The sequence below is a fragment of the Brachionichthys hirsutus genome, chromosome 12 (genome assembly GCF_040956055.1).
Source record: "Brachionichthys hirsutus isolate HB-005 chromosome 12, CSIRO-AGI_Bhir_v1, whole genome shotgun sequence".
Taxonomy (NCBI): Eukaryota; Metazoa; Chordata; class Actinopteri; order Lophiiformes; family Brachionichthyidae; genus Brachionichthys; species Brachionichthys hirsutus.
This window is the reverse complement of record NC_090908.1, coordinates 2,409,325-2,425,582: the sequence shown is the minus strand read 5'-3', so window position 1 is coordinate 2,425,582 and position 16,258 is coordinate 2,409,325. Positions and strand designations below refer to the sequence as shown.

Below are 16,258 nucleotides of genomic sequence, written 5' to 3'. Positions count from 1 at the left end.
TCCTGATAATTGAAGGAGTAATTTGCTGCTACATTTAAATGCACAATGAACTTCCACCAAGCTTAGGTAACATTCATCCTTCCATGTCTTCTTCTTGAGTGGACCGTAACCCCTAGCAACAGAGGAATGAGACCACATGAACCAGAACTGTCTGTCAGTGTCGTAGAAGAATAGACAACTAATTATTTTTGATGTTAATATAATTTTGTTAATTTGAATTTGCCACTCACAAGAATTCCATGTGCTGAGAAGACGTCTGAAATGTCACCCAGGCTGGTTTCAGGCTGGATAAACCCGGATGAACCCCCCCCCCCCCCCGGGTTCAAAACCCTTCTCAAGTGTCTTGGAAGTAATTCAGTGAAATGCGGCTCCTGCGGCTTTGTCCATACATGATGAGCAAATACCTCCACAGTTCAAATGTACAGCAGGGCTGGAAACGAGGCTGCAGGAGAGAGATAATCCAAGACAAAGCTCCTCCGACCTGCGTCCGAGCAGTTCACCGGACGTCCACGCTGTGTTCCTCGCACCGTGGTTCACACGCAGCCCGGCAGCATTTACGTTTCCCCTATCTGGCGACCAGCTGGCCCATTCGATGCTCAGCTATCTGCTGGTCTCAACCATTGCTAACACATGTTGTTGTTTTTTTATCAGATGACACGTGGCTTCCTGACACCATATGACACTCACATTCTGTCTCACACGGTCTATGACGCTTTCGCAGAACCTTCATCAGGACACTTTCAATTTCAGTTTATAGAAAGAGTATCACCAGTACAAGGTATATCCATCAAAAGCACAAAGAAGTTGGAGGCACCTCCCGGACAGACAGAACTATCATCTAGATTGGATTTCTTTCCTATTTACAATAGGTTTAGTTCTCCTGATGCATTTTTCTGTTCATGTTTTCCCTTTTAAATATCTGTCATCTGAATTTCACGATTGTTTTCCACTTGACCAGAAATTATGGCTGCCCCCATAATAACAACAGAACACTCTATTTTCTATTTGATCAATACTCTCTACATGGTCTGAGAAGCTGCTTTCGCTCTTCTTTATTATGCATTTGCTTTAAAGCCAAAGATTTGTCAAACCAAAATGTGTAATATGTAACATGTTTCTATGGAGACCAGAACCAGAACTTAATACACACTATTAAATATAAAGGGATCAGTAATATGCAAATATTATTAATAAGCAATAAACAGGATCTTTGTTTGTTCACACACACGCACACACTCTGTTTGTGTGTGTGTGTGTGTGTGTGTGTGTGTGTGTATTGTGATGCTGTTTACAGTGGGGTAGTGGAAACTTTTGGGGGGGTCATGTGACCAGCTTTGTTCTCTCTTATTATCTGGCAGGAATGTTCAAGTTAATCCTTTTATCCTCAAAAAAAGAGAGGAGAGAGAGAGAGAGAGAGAGAGAGAGAGAGAGAGAGAAGCAAAAGCTTTCTGCTGCTTCTCTGAATCAGAGGAATGAGAAGAGAAAGATTGAGAAAAGAAAAAGAAGAGCGATCTGAGAGTACTTTGGAGGAGGAAATGAAAGCGGAGACGGAGAGAAATAATGATGAACATTTAAGTCTTGGACAAGAAATCCGACACACAATTGACTGGTTAAGGTGTGTGTGTCGGGCCGACATGAGAAATGTCATAGTGGATTTCATCAGCTGCAGTAGGCTCCTCCGAAGAGCCATCTGGGGTCGTTTAGTGCTTCTGACAGTGAGGGTTGCTGTGACTTCTCAATGCTAATTTGCCTCTCTGCGGGTGCGGCTCTGTCCAGCAGGCATAGATCTATGCTGTCAAACTCGCTAGCCCCGTCACAAAAAAAAGAGACTAAGATCACAGCGACCTGCTGGGAACGCAACGCGTCTGACTGACTGAGATCAGCGACACAGACAACCCGCCATCTTTAAGACCTTTCCTTTAAAGAAGAGGCTGGAGAGAAGAGGGGGGGGATGTGAAGTGAATGAATCAGCATGAGGACGAGCTACGACAGTCGCAGCGCTGCTCTGGCACTGACCTGCTGAGGAAGGCCGGGAAGGACAGGCGGACGGGGAATCCGTAACGGATTACGCGCACCATCTCAAGCACCCCGATGTACTGCAGCTGGGCCGACACATGGAAGCTGTCAAAAGTGTTTGGCTGACCACTGGCGTTGGGGCGCACGCACTCCACAAAGTGAGGCGTGCAGGCCTGCAGCTTGCTGATCACCTCTGAGAGGGAGTTCTGGAGGAGGAGGGGAGATGCAGTTAAAGGCACACACTGGCAGTTTTGGACTCACAACAGGCCGAACAGCATCGACGCCGTTTGATGTTCGGTTGCTCTCTGTGCACTCTGCGCTATAAAAGGAAGGGCTCCTTCCTTTTGATGTCGTAACTCGATTTCTGAACCTCAACCCAGATCACCTTGTGCCTGCGACGAATTGATCTCTTGTTTGGTGGGGGCAAAAACACAAAGAGCTCTTTGCTCATTCTGGAGAGGGGGGGGGTTAAACCTTTCCTCCAAGCCACCCATCCATAAACATTTCCATCTGTGTCTGCGTTGCTACTAGAACCGACGTCAGCCCGTGATTTACACACCTTTCAGTGAGGTGATCAACATTTCTCCCTCATCTTTAAACAGTACGGACTTCTCGTTGTTTTCCTCCTGCTAAACACGCGCACGCACACACACACACACACACAAATGTGTGCGCATGGCACACAGCGGTTGTTGTTCATTGTTCATTCATGTGGAGGGCTTCCTGCTTGGCTTGGTACGGCATCACTCTGGAGCCCACTCGCTCCTTCCCTTCCATTCCCTGGGGGGGGGGACTCAACCACAAACCCACAACTCTGATTGGGCAACACATTGGCTTCATTCAGAGCAAAGATCCAAAGAGACATATTTCAGCCTCCTTGCGTCACAATCAGACACTGAACTACATTCCTCTGCCCGAAAAGAACTGTTGCTTTATATCGTTATTGGAATATTGAGCCGTGTAAATCATTTCAGTGACGGAGATGAAGAGCACTATGACGAGGATGCATAAACGACAGTAATTTCTCGAAATCAATTCACCAGCGCTTCCAGTAATTTTGAGCTCTGAACTAACGCTAAACCAAAAGGCTGGAAGTTCTCTGTGTCTAAACTACAAAGTTCATTGTGCGTGCAGGAGAGCGGTTCTCACCCTGAGCTGCACCCCCGCTGTGACGGGCCCGCAACGCTCCAGCCGCTGGAGGAAGGAGCTCGAGCCTTTCTTCTTCAAGATCTGATGACGGAAAGAAATAACAGAGATTAAAAAAAAAACATCAAATGGCTCTACATCTTCCTTGAAGTGAGGAATATAGAAATGACATTGAATCATCACATATTATCATAACATGTCATTTAAAATTCATTTCCATTGTCCTGTTCTGTAGGATGCTTGCAGCGTGTGATAAAACACGCCCGTTAGATCATCTCTGTCAGACCCAACGATTCTGTGGCACTCGCATTGAAGCCTGACGCAGCCCCCCGTGTGACACCCGGCGCTGTGCTGCGGTGCGACCTAACGTCAGTGTGCGAGGCTGCAGGGACGGGTCGTAGAGGTGAACGATGTCTGATAGAAGTCCGCTCTCTCGATGTCTAATGAGCTACAGAGTCGGCAGGCAGGACTTCCAAAGCGATTGCACAACCAACAGGATCTCCCTTAATCGCAAGGTCAAGCAACACGTGCACCAGTTAGACACACAATCACATTCGAGTGTGTGCATGTGTGTGGAGCTTCTGTCTTATACATCTATTTCACAGAGATTTTATTTGTAGCAAAGTGGTGGGAAGTAGCTGAAGTCTGGCTCAAACCTAATCCTAACAGCTTCTGACTTAATGTGTGATTTTCTGACTGACTCATCATTTGATATGTTTTATTAGACAGCGTTAAAAGCCAGTGAGATCAATGCATCTTCTGAGCCACGTCTAGTTGAGAGAGATAAAAATAAAATGATTGAGGCATTACATATTCCTTGATGCTTGTATTTTGGAGTTGACAGCAGCACTCACCGTGTGTGTGTGTTGTGTATAAGGCTTTGTGAACAGTGCACGGTACCTTGGGGAGGTCATGGTACCTCCTGGGCTGTTGGAGGACAGTGTTGGCAGTGGCACGAGGAGCTGATGGCATCCTGTGGAGTAACAGGGCAGCTTTAGCCCCCCTCAGCCCGGCACGGCCCTGGGCTACTGGCACCAGGGAACCAGTCTGAGTCAGCTTGGACTGGAAGAGCTGTTGCAGTAACACACTCTCACTGGCTGCCGGGCACAACACACACACAGAGAGGGGGGGGGGGGTAAGTGTGAAAAGAAGCAACAGCATTGGTGGAAATAAGGGGTGGAGGAGAACGAGGATGAACAGGAAGAAAGAAACAAAGGAGGAAATAGTGAGGAGGTAGTAAACAAGAAGAGAAAGGGGAAGAGGAGGAGGAGCGTGGGGGCATAAAGTTAGGCAGTGAGGCAACAAGAGGGGCTGGAATACGTCACCTGACAAGATGTGGAGTGCAACAATGGGCTCATTAAGAAAGGCTAACGTGTGAATGTGGGCCTGTTTCTCCCGTGTGAAAGACAGAGGGCGCAAGAGAGAAAGGCAGCAGGATGATGAGGAGGTTGCTGCACAAAGCGAAGAACCACAAACACGAGTCCTGGGGTCCTTCAAGGACTTAATTATACCCAGCTACAGGGGTAATAGTCTTCTAATTTAAACCAGCTATTGCCACCACTTCTCTCTTCTCCTTACATCGATTCATCTGCTGTCCTGTTAGCTCGGTCTTAAACGAGCGCAGGGACCGATGTCCTACAGGAAGCGTCCGACGCAGCACATCACAGTTCAGACAGAGGGACAGCAGCCCCGGCTAAGTGGAGGGTTAGACTTGGGAAGATTAACCTCATCATGGGAATTATAGCAATTATGCGAGGGATGCAAGGCCAGCCTGGCAGCCACACAACGACCGCTTGTGTCTCACAAACCACAACAGCCCACATCTGGCACTTTGTGCAGACAATACACACACAGCCTGTTACACGTGTGATGAAACACACACACACACACACACACAGAAAAACGTGCTCACTTAAACAGAGTGGTTTTGTGTGCCGTTGGTTTAAACAACAGTGCACCTTTGTGTGCTCTGACGCCACAATGCGCTCATGTGTGTGTGTCATTCATCGGGTTCTTACACTTCATGGTGAACAACAGGTTCTGCGGAAGGGAGTCCTTGTTTCTGGTGAGAGATCCGGTGAGGTCATATGAGACCTGGTGAGAAATAAATCACATGAGGACATTCACTTACAGAGTATATTTAAGCACATACTATGATCAAATATAGTATATAGCAGGTGTGAGTTTTCCTAAAGATGGCTGCACTGACCTAGAAAAACGTCATTCTGGATTATAACAATAATGTTCATATTTACAGTAATATTTGCTAGAATAAACATTATAAATTTGTTTTCCCAAACAGCACAACTGAGTATTTCATACAAATAAAGTCAACATAATTACTTCTGGTCACACGCGAAATAAAAACACAACCTATAATACATTATATAATAGTTCAGTCACAAGCTATCTTGGAGCTGTAGGAAATAGCAAGTATTAGTATTTAGAATTTTTTATAGTATATTGATCATTTCTAAGTGAGAATTCTAATTAAGTGTTGTTGTTTTCGACTAGTTACCTTCCGTTCATTTCATATCAGATATCCAACTTGATAAGTTTTCACGAAACGAACGGGTGGATAAATCTTTTGTGATTTATCATCATGAATATTTAAACAGCCACAGAATTATAGGGCAGTAGATGCGATTCAAAAACAGAGCAATATAATTTTGCAGGCAATTCTCTCATGAATTCTTTTTTTTATAATACATTTTACTTTAAATTAAGGAATCTTTTTGTTTCCTTTTTTACATAATAATCCTTTTTATTTCAGAGTAAACCGGATCGTCTATTCTGGACAACCTTGTGCGCACAGACCTGTCCAGCATAGTGGCTGACAGTGAAGGCCGGGCCCTGGTCTTTGGGTGGGGGGTTTCCGTTGCCATCCTTGGTTGTTAGAGCGAGGCCTTGAGTGGGATTGGAGTCCAGCTGGGCTGAAAGCCTCTTATACAGGTTCTGCTCCGCTGGCCTCAGGCTCTGGCTCTCCTCATCCAACACACACAGCAGTCCCTGAGGCTTCTGGGCGAGGAGCAAACAGATGCCCGCGTTATTTATCAGTCATGTTTACAAAGCGCCCTTGATAATGACAATAAATTATTTTCATGACGACTCTTTTATTGATCCTCTCGGCGCAGCGTTCTCCAGCTGAGAGCAAACAGTTTACTTTAGCTGTTGTGGGCATTTTTGCAGCTATTAATAGAGATAGTAGCTGCAGTCAGGGGACCCGGGGTCAAAGGGTTAACACCCCGGCCCCCCGTTTCACCGCCAGGCTTCCACCTGTCTTACCAGTAATATTACAGCTTTCATTTGTATTTTTTTTAACACAACAAATCTTTCTTTACCTGTGGGTTTTGTTGGATGTCTCACTTTTTAAATGGATGTCAATAGAAAGGAAATGAGATGCACATCTCATTTAAAGCGTTTGTAAATGTCTCTGGGTGGGCTTACGATGTTAAATTACACCACACAACACCAAACTGGACCGGGCTGGCGTAAACCAGCAATGCAGTACCTGAAGAAAGAAGTCCAGGACCGCCGGCTGGTTTGAAGGGGCGAATGGGGTCTCCATGGCAATGCCCTCCTGCAGACACTCAGCCTGCTCTTGTTGGAATAGCACCTCAGAGACAAACTGCCTCAGCCGCTCATTGGTCATGTTCACGCACAGCTGGAACACACACACACACACACACTTGAGTGGACACAGCATTCAATTCCTCCTCAGAGACACAAAGTTGTCTGTTTGTTTACAAAGGCGATCTGAAACACAACTGCTGTGGCACCAACAGGGAGGCCAATCGGGCATGAATGGACCGAGTGCTCATACAGTCCCTGAAACAATGAGAACTGTTTACAGGACACCTCACGGTGACGTGCGCAGTAACGGGTGTCTCTCTTTCATTCTTTTCTTTTGCTCTGGCATAAAGGAATACAGGGTTCCTGCTGGGACACATGAACTCAGTCTCAGCACAAGGGAGGAGGAGGAGGAGGCAGTCAGATGTGTGTGTGTGAGGCGAGTTTGTGCCACACTGGAGGGTCGATGAGATGCGTGAAGTCCCTCATTGATGTTATGAGAAGGAATGTGGAATGGGAGGAGAAAATTGCGAGTTTAAACTTTACTGAAACCGAAATGCGTCACAAAGTCACATTGTTGCAGCCATGAAGGATTTGACACCCTTGGATCTGGTGTGATGTAATCTCGTTTCATGTTTTATGTAATCTCGTTTCATATTTTGCATCAAACACAAGAAACAAGTTGTGATAAAAGTTTATATTGAGAATAATAAATAAAGCTAATTAAGTAAAACTACTGCTCAAACTCTGACCTGCCGCCGTACGTTTTGGTTAAAGAGTGATTTGGCTGTGGGAAATAATTATTGTTAATTTTTGGGGGTACAAAAATGAGCCATATCGTGACTGGCCTCCTGCAGATTGTGCTGAGCTGCAGATATGTCGTTCTATATGGTGCAAGCAGCTGCAGTCCTTGTTTGTCTGCATGCTAGTCTCGTCCGTTAAAGGCTTTCTCCCAGCAGGTGGTTGATTGAGTTAGCTCATTAGCAAAGTGCTGAACAGGTACAACACTTCCCTGACAAACACAGCTCTAATTAACAAGCACTAATGGCCTTGATCACGCTGTGCGTGGCGTCTGCCTGTACACGTGTGTGTGTGTGTGTACATGTGTATGCAAACATGTGCATGATGTGCCACATAGTGTAAGATCTCCTCTTGTTTGTTTATCCTTGCACCTCCTCCTCCTCCTCCTCCTCCTCTCTCTTCGGAGGGTGGCGGATAAAGTGTTGATTTGACAAAAGTGATATTAATGATGCAGCTCGGCAGTAACAACGGAGACGATGTCTGCGTGAGCGCGATGTCAACTCCCGTGAGGAGTACAGTGTCTCTCCCTCCTGTTCTAGCCGTCCTCCCCCCTCATCGCCCGGCGATTCTTCCTGCTGACCTGAAGAGGATCGGATGCGTAATCCTCGCTTCAACTTGGATTAGAGATCATCCAGAGGAAGGGTGGGGCCACTGATCACATGAGAGCCGGTCGCACACGCAAACAAACAAATAAAGTCTTTGTATGTGTGTGTGTGTGTGTGTGTGTGTGGGGGGGGGGGGGGGGCTGAGTAATATAAATAAACACTTAGCCTCTTGCTCACTATGAATTACACCCAAAAGACACCTCTCTCTTTCCTTTTATACACACACAAACACACACACACACACACTTGCTGGGCTGGTTCCTCACTATTAACAGTGCATGTTGATGAGCACCTGACAGATTTACAGCCAATAGCAGGTGAGCTGAAGGGGGCTGCATATGTCTTGGTGTGACACGGAGAAAACAGCCCAACAACCACGCAATGGCCGTGAGTGGATCCATCAGTGTGTACAGACAGTACACACCAAAGCACACACACACACACACACACACACGGTCACACACATGTAGGGAGGAACGCTGCTTTAAAAAGGTTAGAAATGAGAATTCAATCTAGAAATACATTTAGAATTGTCAAATTCCTGCTCATACACAAATAACAAATCAGTTTTAAAATACGTAAACTGGTTTTAACAAAAACAAAAATCAAAACTTGAATAAATCTTTTTTAAGACAGATTTTTAACTTCTACTTTAAAGATATGCTGTCAGACACAAGAGTCTGAAAATGTCTAAAATGTTTTTGTACACTGCTGCTGATGCTTCATGATCACAACACAGATACAGAACATTTTGTGGATCATGTCTTTAATAATAAATAATTTCCATTGTTGCCGGTCGTTTTATTTAAAAAATGGCAACAATGCAGCGTGGAGGCGACGTTAAAACGGCCCCGCCCATAAGCACAAACGCCCATACGCACAAACGCACAAATGCACAAACGCACAAACGCACAAACGCACTCCGTTTTGAAGCAGCCCATTATCCGGAAGTTTCACAAACAGCCATTGTGTCAGCAGCCGGTTCATCTGAGGGCAGCTGAAAGTCACGCCAGCCAGTCGTTCATTACAAACTCAACCTTAAATCTATCAGTAGATAACAGCCCAAAATATTTGTGTGCATGTGTGTGTGTGTGGGGGGGACACACACACACACACACACACACACACACACACACACACACACAATAATCCCACCTGCTCAAATCCATTCCTCTGGAATTCTTCAAAGCCAAAGATGTCCAAGATCCCAATTTCCATGGCAGGATTTCTGGATGGAAGGAATGGACAGAAATCCTATTTAGAATATATTCGTGGATGTGAGTACCGCGCACATCTGGAGGGACATGAGCTATGTTGTTGACATATTTATTACATCTGGGGTTGTTGTGTAAACAAGGCAGAGCACAAACATATTCCAGGTAATGGAACCAAGATCACTGCGATAAGAATTCCCATCAACATCTCCATGGATCCCATGGTGGGCACATGCGTGAGATACTCCACTGCCCCTAAAGGAGAACCACAACACACACACACACTGCTTTACCCCGGGGTGTCGTCAGGCCCCTGCAGGTAGTCATTGCTGCTGTTGACCAGGTAGCTGAACAGACGTCCATAGATGGCCTTAGCCAACTGATCTCTGTGCTGCTCTGACATCTCGACAGTGTGCCGTCGGGTGATCACGTCACCTAAAACAAAAAGACATTACATCACAATGTATGGCTCGAAAAGTAATTGGAAGACAGCACAGTCAGAAATAGGAAAATGTTTCCCAAAGATTCATCTTCAAAATATAAATGGTACAGAAATAGTTTTTGCTGCTTAAAAACAGTGATCAATGTATGACAGATAAATCTGCATGGGCAGTATTATAAATATCATGGCATGAGATAGATAGATAGATAGATAGATAGACAGACAGACCGACAGATAGGATACCTTTGAAGTACTGGACATCAGAGGTGAGGGCAGTGCTGAGGTCACTGGAGCTCAACTGCAGCATTCCAGAAACTGCGCCGAGGAAAACGGAGAGAAGAAAACACACAGCATAACTAACACTGACATGACCTCAGGATAACACACACACACACACACACACACACACTAAACATGAGCTATGAAGAAGTGAACACTGCTCCAGATCCTGTTGTCCTCTGATGATGACATCACACTCCTTCTGCAGCTCGTTCCTGCTTCAACGCTCAGTGGAGAGGCAGCAATTAGTCATCAGTGGATTTCTGAGCATAACACATCAACACGCAGCAGAGACAGGGGGCATCTACCCAGATTCCCCCTGCTGACATCACTAGCCATGACATCACTAGTCATGACATCACATCTCCCAGAGAACAACTGGCTCTTTCCCGTTCGGGCGCCAATGTCATTTGTTTACTGTCTCACTGGTCAGGGGTCACGAGAGCACATGTAGCTGTTGCATAATGAGGGAGGCAGAGAGAGAGACCTCGGGGGGGGGGGGCTCACCACACGGGCAGGTGCTGGCGGGATGCCGAGCAGAACTCGGAGGAAGAGACGGAGGGAGGAGCAAAGATGAGCGTAAACAGCATGAGCTGCAGCGATTCATCCGACCTCCACACGTGATCAAGGTCGTGTGTTGGGAGCACTGACCTCTCTCCAGCAGCTGCAGGTCAGAAGGAAACGCTGTATCGGCACCCGTCAGTGCAGCGAAACGTAGGTCTCCAATATGGAGCACCGCAGCGAGCAGCACGAACACGGAGTCGACCTCCTACAGCAACGACACAGAGACACGTCCAACAAAATCTGCTTTGTCTTATAGTCAAACGCTTCTCAAAGGGACACAGCTGGTGAGATTCTATACGTAACTCCACGGCAACAGATGCCTGAATGCTACTGGATGAGTGATTTCACTCACCAGCACCTCATTTCCATGCACACCTCCCCGGTTTAAAAAAACAACAACTTTATAGCTTTATACCAGTGGCAACGCTTGCTTTGCATTACCATGGAAATTGGATTTAAAGATGTATGTTCATATACGTCTCTGTTTTAGTACTACAGTACTACAGTATTTTATTGTACAATAAGATAAATCCTCTGGGAAGATTGTTTGGAAAATGCTTTCCTATGATGCATCAAACCTCCAAACATTTCTCCTCCTCCATCCTCCGCTCCTTCCTCTCTGCCCTTGAGTAGAGGCCACTTAATGGAAAACCCCCTTTGCCAGTGCTGAAGCTGTGTGTGTGTGTGTGTGTGTGTGCGTGTGTGTGTGTGTGTGTGTGTGTGTGCGCGTGCACCCTTAAGGCATGATATTGAAGCTGATATCTGGGAGACAAAGACAAACATTAGTCTCTGTCCGAGACCCTCCTCACATTCAGACCCCTCCCCCAAGCTAAGGATGAAAACTCACAAATGGGAGTTGCCCCCTAATTAGACTTTCGCAGAGACCAATGGGTGGTCTATCACTCCCCCTTTTACCCCCCCCCCCCCATTCCTCTTTCTGTAGATGAACTCTGTCCCATGCTGTGGATGCTAGTCCTCTGTAATAACACTGCTATCTCTCACCATTCCACTGTCTCTGTACAGACTGCTGCTGGATTAAAAGGTGAGCTGGTGGTCAGTCGCTGCTGACAGATGCCGACGGCACTCTGAGAATAGAACCTGATAATGGGCTGGGACACGGCGGTCAGTGCCGGGACAGACTGTGCCACAATTGAAGTACAATATGGGCACACGGGATGCATAAGTCAGAGTTCTATCGTCTCCTTTTGGACACACATTTCTTTTGGCCTTTAGATAGGTAATTGAAACGTATGACATGTCCTGATTCGGGATGCAGAGTGTCTGCACATCGGGGGCCAAATATGTTGTAGTCGACAAGTGACAAGCATTTCGCTTTGAATTCTTCTTCTTGTAAGGACACACTGTTGAGTGCTTGAAGCCCTCAAAGTTGCACAGTTGCACAATGCATTGGTGAAAGGTCGACTTGTTTCATGGAGCCGCTTGTGAAATTGCGAAATGACTTGTGACCATGGCTTTATTTACGAGGAATTATGGCAACATCATTCTGACAAGACAATTCAGAACCATCAACCTTACAAATTGTGTGAATCGCATGGTGTCTAGACAAAGTGAAGACTCAGTAGACACACTTTAGGGTTTAAAGACTCCTTCTTCACTATTCTCAGGGGGATCCAGGCCTTTATCTATTTATTTCCAGCAAAGATAAAGAGGAAAACTGTCTTTTTCAGAGACAACAAAACTTTTGTTACATTTTAATTTACAGCTTCTGACTTTGCAGATCCAGCAGCAGCTCTACGAAGCATCGGTTCATACCTGTTTGTTGAAGCCCAGCGCTCGCAGGGCCTGTTTGACAGCAGCAAGGCGCTCTCTGCCCTGGGTAGAGGCTGTGGCTACGCGAGGCTTCTCCCCTGGAAGGCCTCCACCAAGATACCTGAAATCGGGACGGGAAGAGAGCGGTGATTTCAACATTTCGGACAGAAACAAAATCCGTAACGAATTATTCAGCCGTGCTGTAAGATCAGTGCAAACATGAAATGACGTGCTCTGAAGGAGTTGAAGTAAATCTCTGGATGGGAGAGGCCAGATCGTGACTAGAGGCAGACGTTGATGTGATACTCACATGATATCAAATATGAATGCACTAATTACTTTATCAGTGTTGGATGGCACTGATAAGCAGCTGATAAGGACAAACCTATGAGCCAGGAAGTTGTTGAGGTAAAGCGTGCCGTTCTCCTCGGGTGACAGGCCTTCCCCCATCAAATAGAAGATGTTGAAGCTGTGCTGCTGGGGATGCAGGTGGACCAGACGAGTCTTTTCCAGCATGTAGGTGTGCACGCGGGCTTAAACATCAGATGGCCTCGTTATTCCACCAACAGGCTCGTGCATGACATTTCAACGGCGGGAATGATGATGTGATTTGATGACGATGGAATAACAAGAGTCAATATGGAACTGGTGGACAGTGTTCAACAGCCGCTGCTCAGACTGGCGTGAAATAAGGTGAGTGGGAGTGTAAAAGCGGAATCATGGGCGTTTACCGCCCCCTTTTGGGGATTCGCTACCGTCGCTCTCTGGAGTATTAAAATAAACTTAGTGATCTGAAATGTGAAAATAATGCAAAAAACAATATTTGCTACATTTTCTTGGCAACAAATATGCAGTTCTTTTTAAGGTCGATGATAAATGCGTGATTTATATGAATCTGGAAATTATTATGTAAGATACAGCTAAGTGCAATAACAACTAAATATATTGCATCGACTATATTTGGCACGAAGATAACATTTTGAGAAAGTGGCGTTTAAACTGACTAAAACTAAAGCTCTATATAAGCAGAGATATATTTACCTCTGAGCGGCGTCCTCTTCTTCTCACAGTATTGGATGGACAGCAGTTTCACGTACCGACTTGAGTTTTTGCTCCTCAGAGTCTCTGCATGACCAAAAGCCTCCAGAATGCAGTCAACCTGCGTGTTTAAACAAGAATAAACTTTAGCCACGGTTTCGAATATCCTCACGAGCATCTTCTCTTTACCCAAAATATGTTCTATATCATGCACAAAACAAGTGCGTTCTACTGCTGTTCCACTTTCCACCACTAGAGGGCAGCATGCAACCATTGTGTAAGGACTGACTATTCTCTGGATTATCAAAGAGAAAACTGACCCAGTTATCAGCCACATAACTATGACTTCATCCGAACACGCTCCGTACCGTTTTATCAGCCAAACGAATCGTCCGACAAGCATCCCGAATAATCGGAATCGCAAATACACGTGGGAATACGACTCAAAGCATTCTCTGCTTTCTGCCTCTTATTCATACACTACTGTATGTGAGGAAGGAGAGTTATTTAAATCACATCCTTCTAGTGATTGTCACAGCTCCTCCTGGCAGTGTGGAAGATGTGCCATGGAGGGAATATGAGTATTTATATTTACTATCAATGCTGTCTTTGGTTGTAACATTTAGGGGAAATGGCACCAACAATATTGTTAAAAAGCTGCAAAGGGGCCGGTCCAAAAGAAAAAGCATTATAAAACATAGAACCATCTTGGCTCAGCCTTTGATGATTAAATCAAACACACTGGCTGCTGACAACCCCCCCCCCCCACCCTCAGCGGAACAGGAGGGAACAATTATCGTAGTAACAAATAAGGACAGTGACAACAGGATGTGAGATTCAGTCTCACTTTGAAGTGAAATATTCAGTTTCTGGATGCGGACTGGTGGAAACTGAAATATAAATAGTACAGATGGTCTTTTTATAAGATTTTCTACCTTGTAGTAAAGAACCCCCCCCCGACCACCGCGGTGACCACCCAGACTTACCTGCTTCATTCTGGTCTCCATTCTGGAGCTTGAACGGGCGGTCAGGTGTTTCACTATCTGCTTACAGGCCTCAGTTTTTCCAGAACCACTTTCACCTCTAGAGGAGCAGAACAAAGTGGATTCAATGTGATTAATGCAGCGATGAGCACTGAGACAAGTTCTGCCATCACTCCTGTTCTTACTGGCCCATATGAGACGTCACCAAACCTCCAGAAAGAGAGGAGGTCATTTCATTGTGGAATTGGCTCGCTTATATTTCATTACAATGATTACTGAAACAGCTTCAGGGTTCATAAAGGTTTCTGTCAGACTGGAGACGTTTGGAATCCTTCCTTTAACCTTTCAGTGCTTCGTGTTGCTCAGATGTGGCGATGGCAGAACCTCCTTGGCAGAGGTCGTTGCTTTTAACACTGACTAACATTGCGCATCACCTTCTCTACCCGCTACTGCTCCACTCATCCAGCATACAGGAGGCCTGTTTTTCATTTTAACATTGAATGGATGTTAAATACCGGACGAGGGTCGATGCGCTGACTTACCGACACCAATTATCGGGCTTCAGCAGGTCAGATGCCCCCCCCCCACTGATGCTCAGTCAGCAGGGGCGCACTGTTTCTGTGTCCACATGTGTGATATGATACGCTCTGGCACTAATGGACCTGCTGAGTGTGATGCACAAAGGCCTTCCCACTGTCTTTTCATTTAACAGTTTTCATTAGGTTTCAAGGGCATTTTGTTCAAGTACCGGCCATGGAGGGGGGGCGCGGGGGATCATGGCAACTGATTGCCTGTAAAGGGAAAGTGTGTGTGTGTGTGTGTGTGTGTGTGTAAGTGAGATAGATAGCCTGTAGCTAAGGCGCATTAATTCCCTGGCAGACTGGTAACGACTCAGCAGGAATGTCACTGGGGAGCTAGAACAGGATTTAGTTGCAGTCAGGGAGTTTCTTCTGTCCATTTGAGGACAAATTGCACCAAACCTCACTAAAGCGGTACACAACTCCCAACAGACGGGGGGGCTATGGGCTATTCATCTCACAGGGAGCGCTGAACAGCTGGGTAGCGGAGGGTGTCGATAAAGTAGATCACCGGCTGAACCGCACCATACCACGCCTTCCTGACAGTCTGGGTTCACGACCTCGAGGCACAGGTCTGTGAGCGTGTGTCTGTGCGTTGAATGAGAGCGTGCACCTCAAGATGAAGCACTGCGGGTGTCCCTCCTGCAGCATCATGTGGTAAGCTCTTTCCGCTGAGGAGAAGATGTGAGGCGGCAGAGAGGAGCACAGGCGACCGGTGGAGCTCAGGTACAGCTGACTCACCTGACAGAGAACAAGAGATCATGACACTGGATTTATTTCTGCTCCATGCTCCACCCCTCCAGGTACACTATTTGTGTAATACAGGAAAAGGTCAACAACAACAACAACAAAGATCCCAGGAACTAGTTTGAATGAGGGAGGCTTCAGTCCAGATCCTCATAGAACCTTCGTCTTCATGAGACAGACGTCATTATCTGTTATTATTATTTACATAACAGATAAATAAAAATAAAGCTCTGGTTGGGAAAAAAAAACCTGTTTGCATCTTATAAAAGAATATTTTACCAAATCAGGAATGCCTTTTGCTTATTGTATTCATTTAGTTTAATGCCGAGTTCACATTCAAGGAGGAAGAAATAAGACACTTTGAACATCCAAATGTCCAGATTTGTTTTGTTTGCATCCGATACTTGGAGCTGTCCGAGGATGTGTGCCAGTCTGTATTTGTGTCTTTGTACAGGCGGGTGGACAGTGGACCACCAGACCCGGGAATTCACAGAACATTTTTAAA

General features: G+C 45.9%; 1 protein-coding gene across 1 annotated transcript in view; it reads right to left on the bottom strand.

Moving 5' to 3' along the window:
- myo16 (myosin XVI) overlaps positions 1 to 16,258 on the bottom strand; it is a 48,460-nt gene that overhangs the window by 13,887 nt on the left and 18,315 nt on the right. The window contains exons 13-27 of the mRNA XM_068746308.1: positions 15,620 to 15,747; positions 14,432 to 14,528; positions 13,449 to 13,566; positions 12,793 to 12,940; positions 12,411 to 12,528; positions 10,725 to 10,842; positions 10,038 to 10,109; positions 9,646 to 9,787; positions 9,294 to 9,366; positions 6,674 to 6,826; positions 5,980 to 6,180; positions 5,181 to 5,256; positions 4,063 to 4,259; positions 3,166 to 3,246; positions 2,017 to 2,222 (exon numbers count right to left, since the gene is read on the bottom strand). Of these exons, the coding sequence (XP_068602409.1) occupies positions 2,017 to 2,222; positions 3,166 to 3,246; positions 4,063 to 4,259; positions 5,181 to 5,256; positions 5,980 to 6,180; positions 6,674 to 6,826; positions 9,294 to 9,366; positions 9,646 to 9,787; positions 10,038 to 10,109; positions 10,725 to 10,842; positions 12,411 to 12,528; positions 12,793 to 12,940; positions 13,449 to 13,566; positions 14,432 to 14,528; positions 15,620 to 15,747 (1,928 nt within the window). The remainder of the gene's footprint in view (positions 1 to 2,016; positions 2,223 to 3,165; positions 3,247 to 4,062; positions 4,260 to 5,180; positions 5,257 to 5,979; positions 6,181 to 6,673; positions 6,827 to 9,293; positions 9,367 to 9,645; positions 9,788 to 10,037; positions 10,110 to 10,724; positions 10,843 to 12,410; positions 12,529 to 12,792; positions 12,941 to 13,448; positions 13,567 to 14,431; positions 14,529 to 15,619; positions 15,748 to 16,258) is intronic.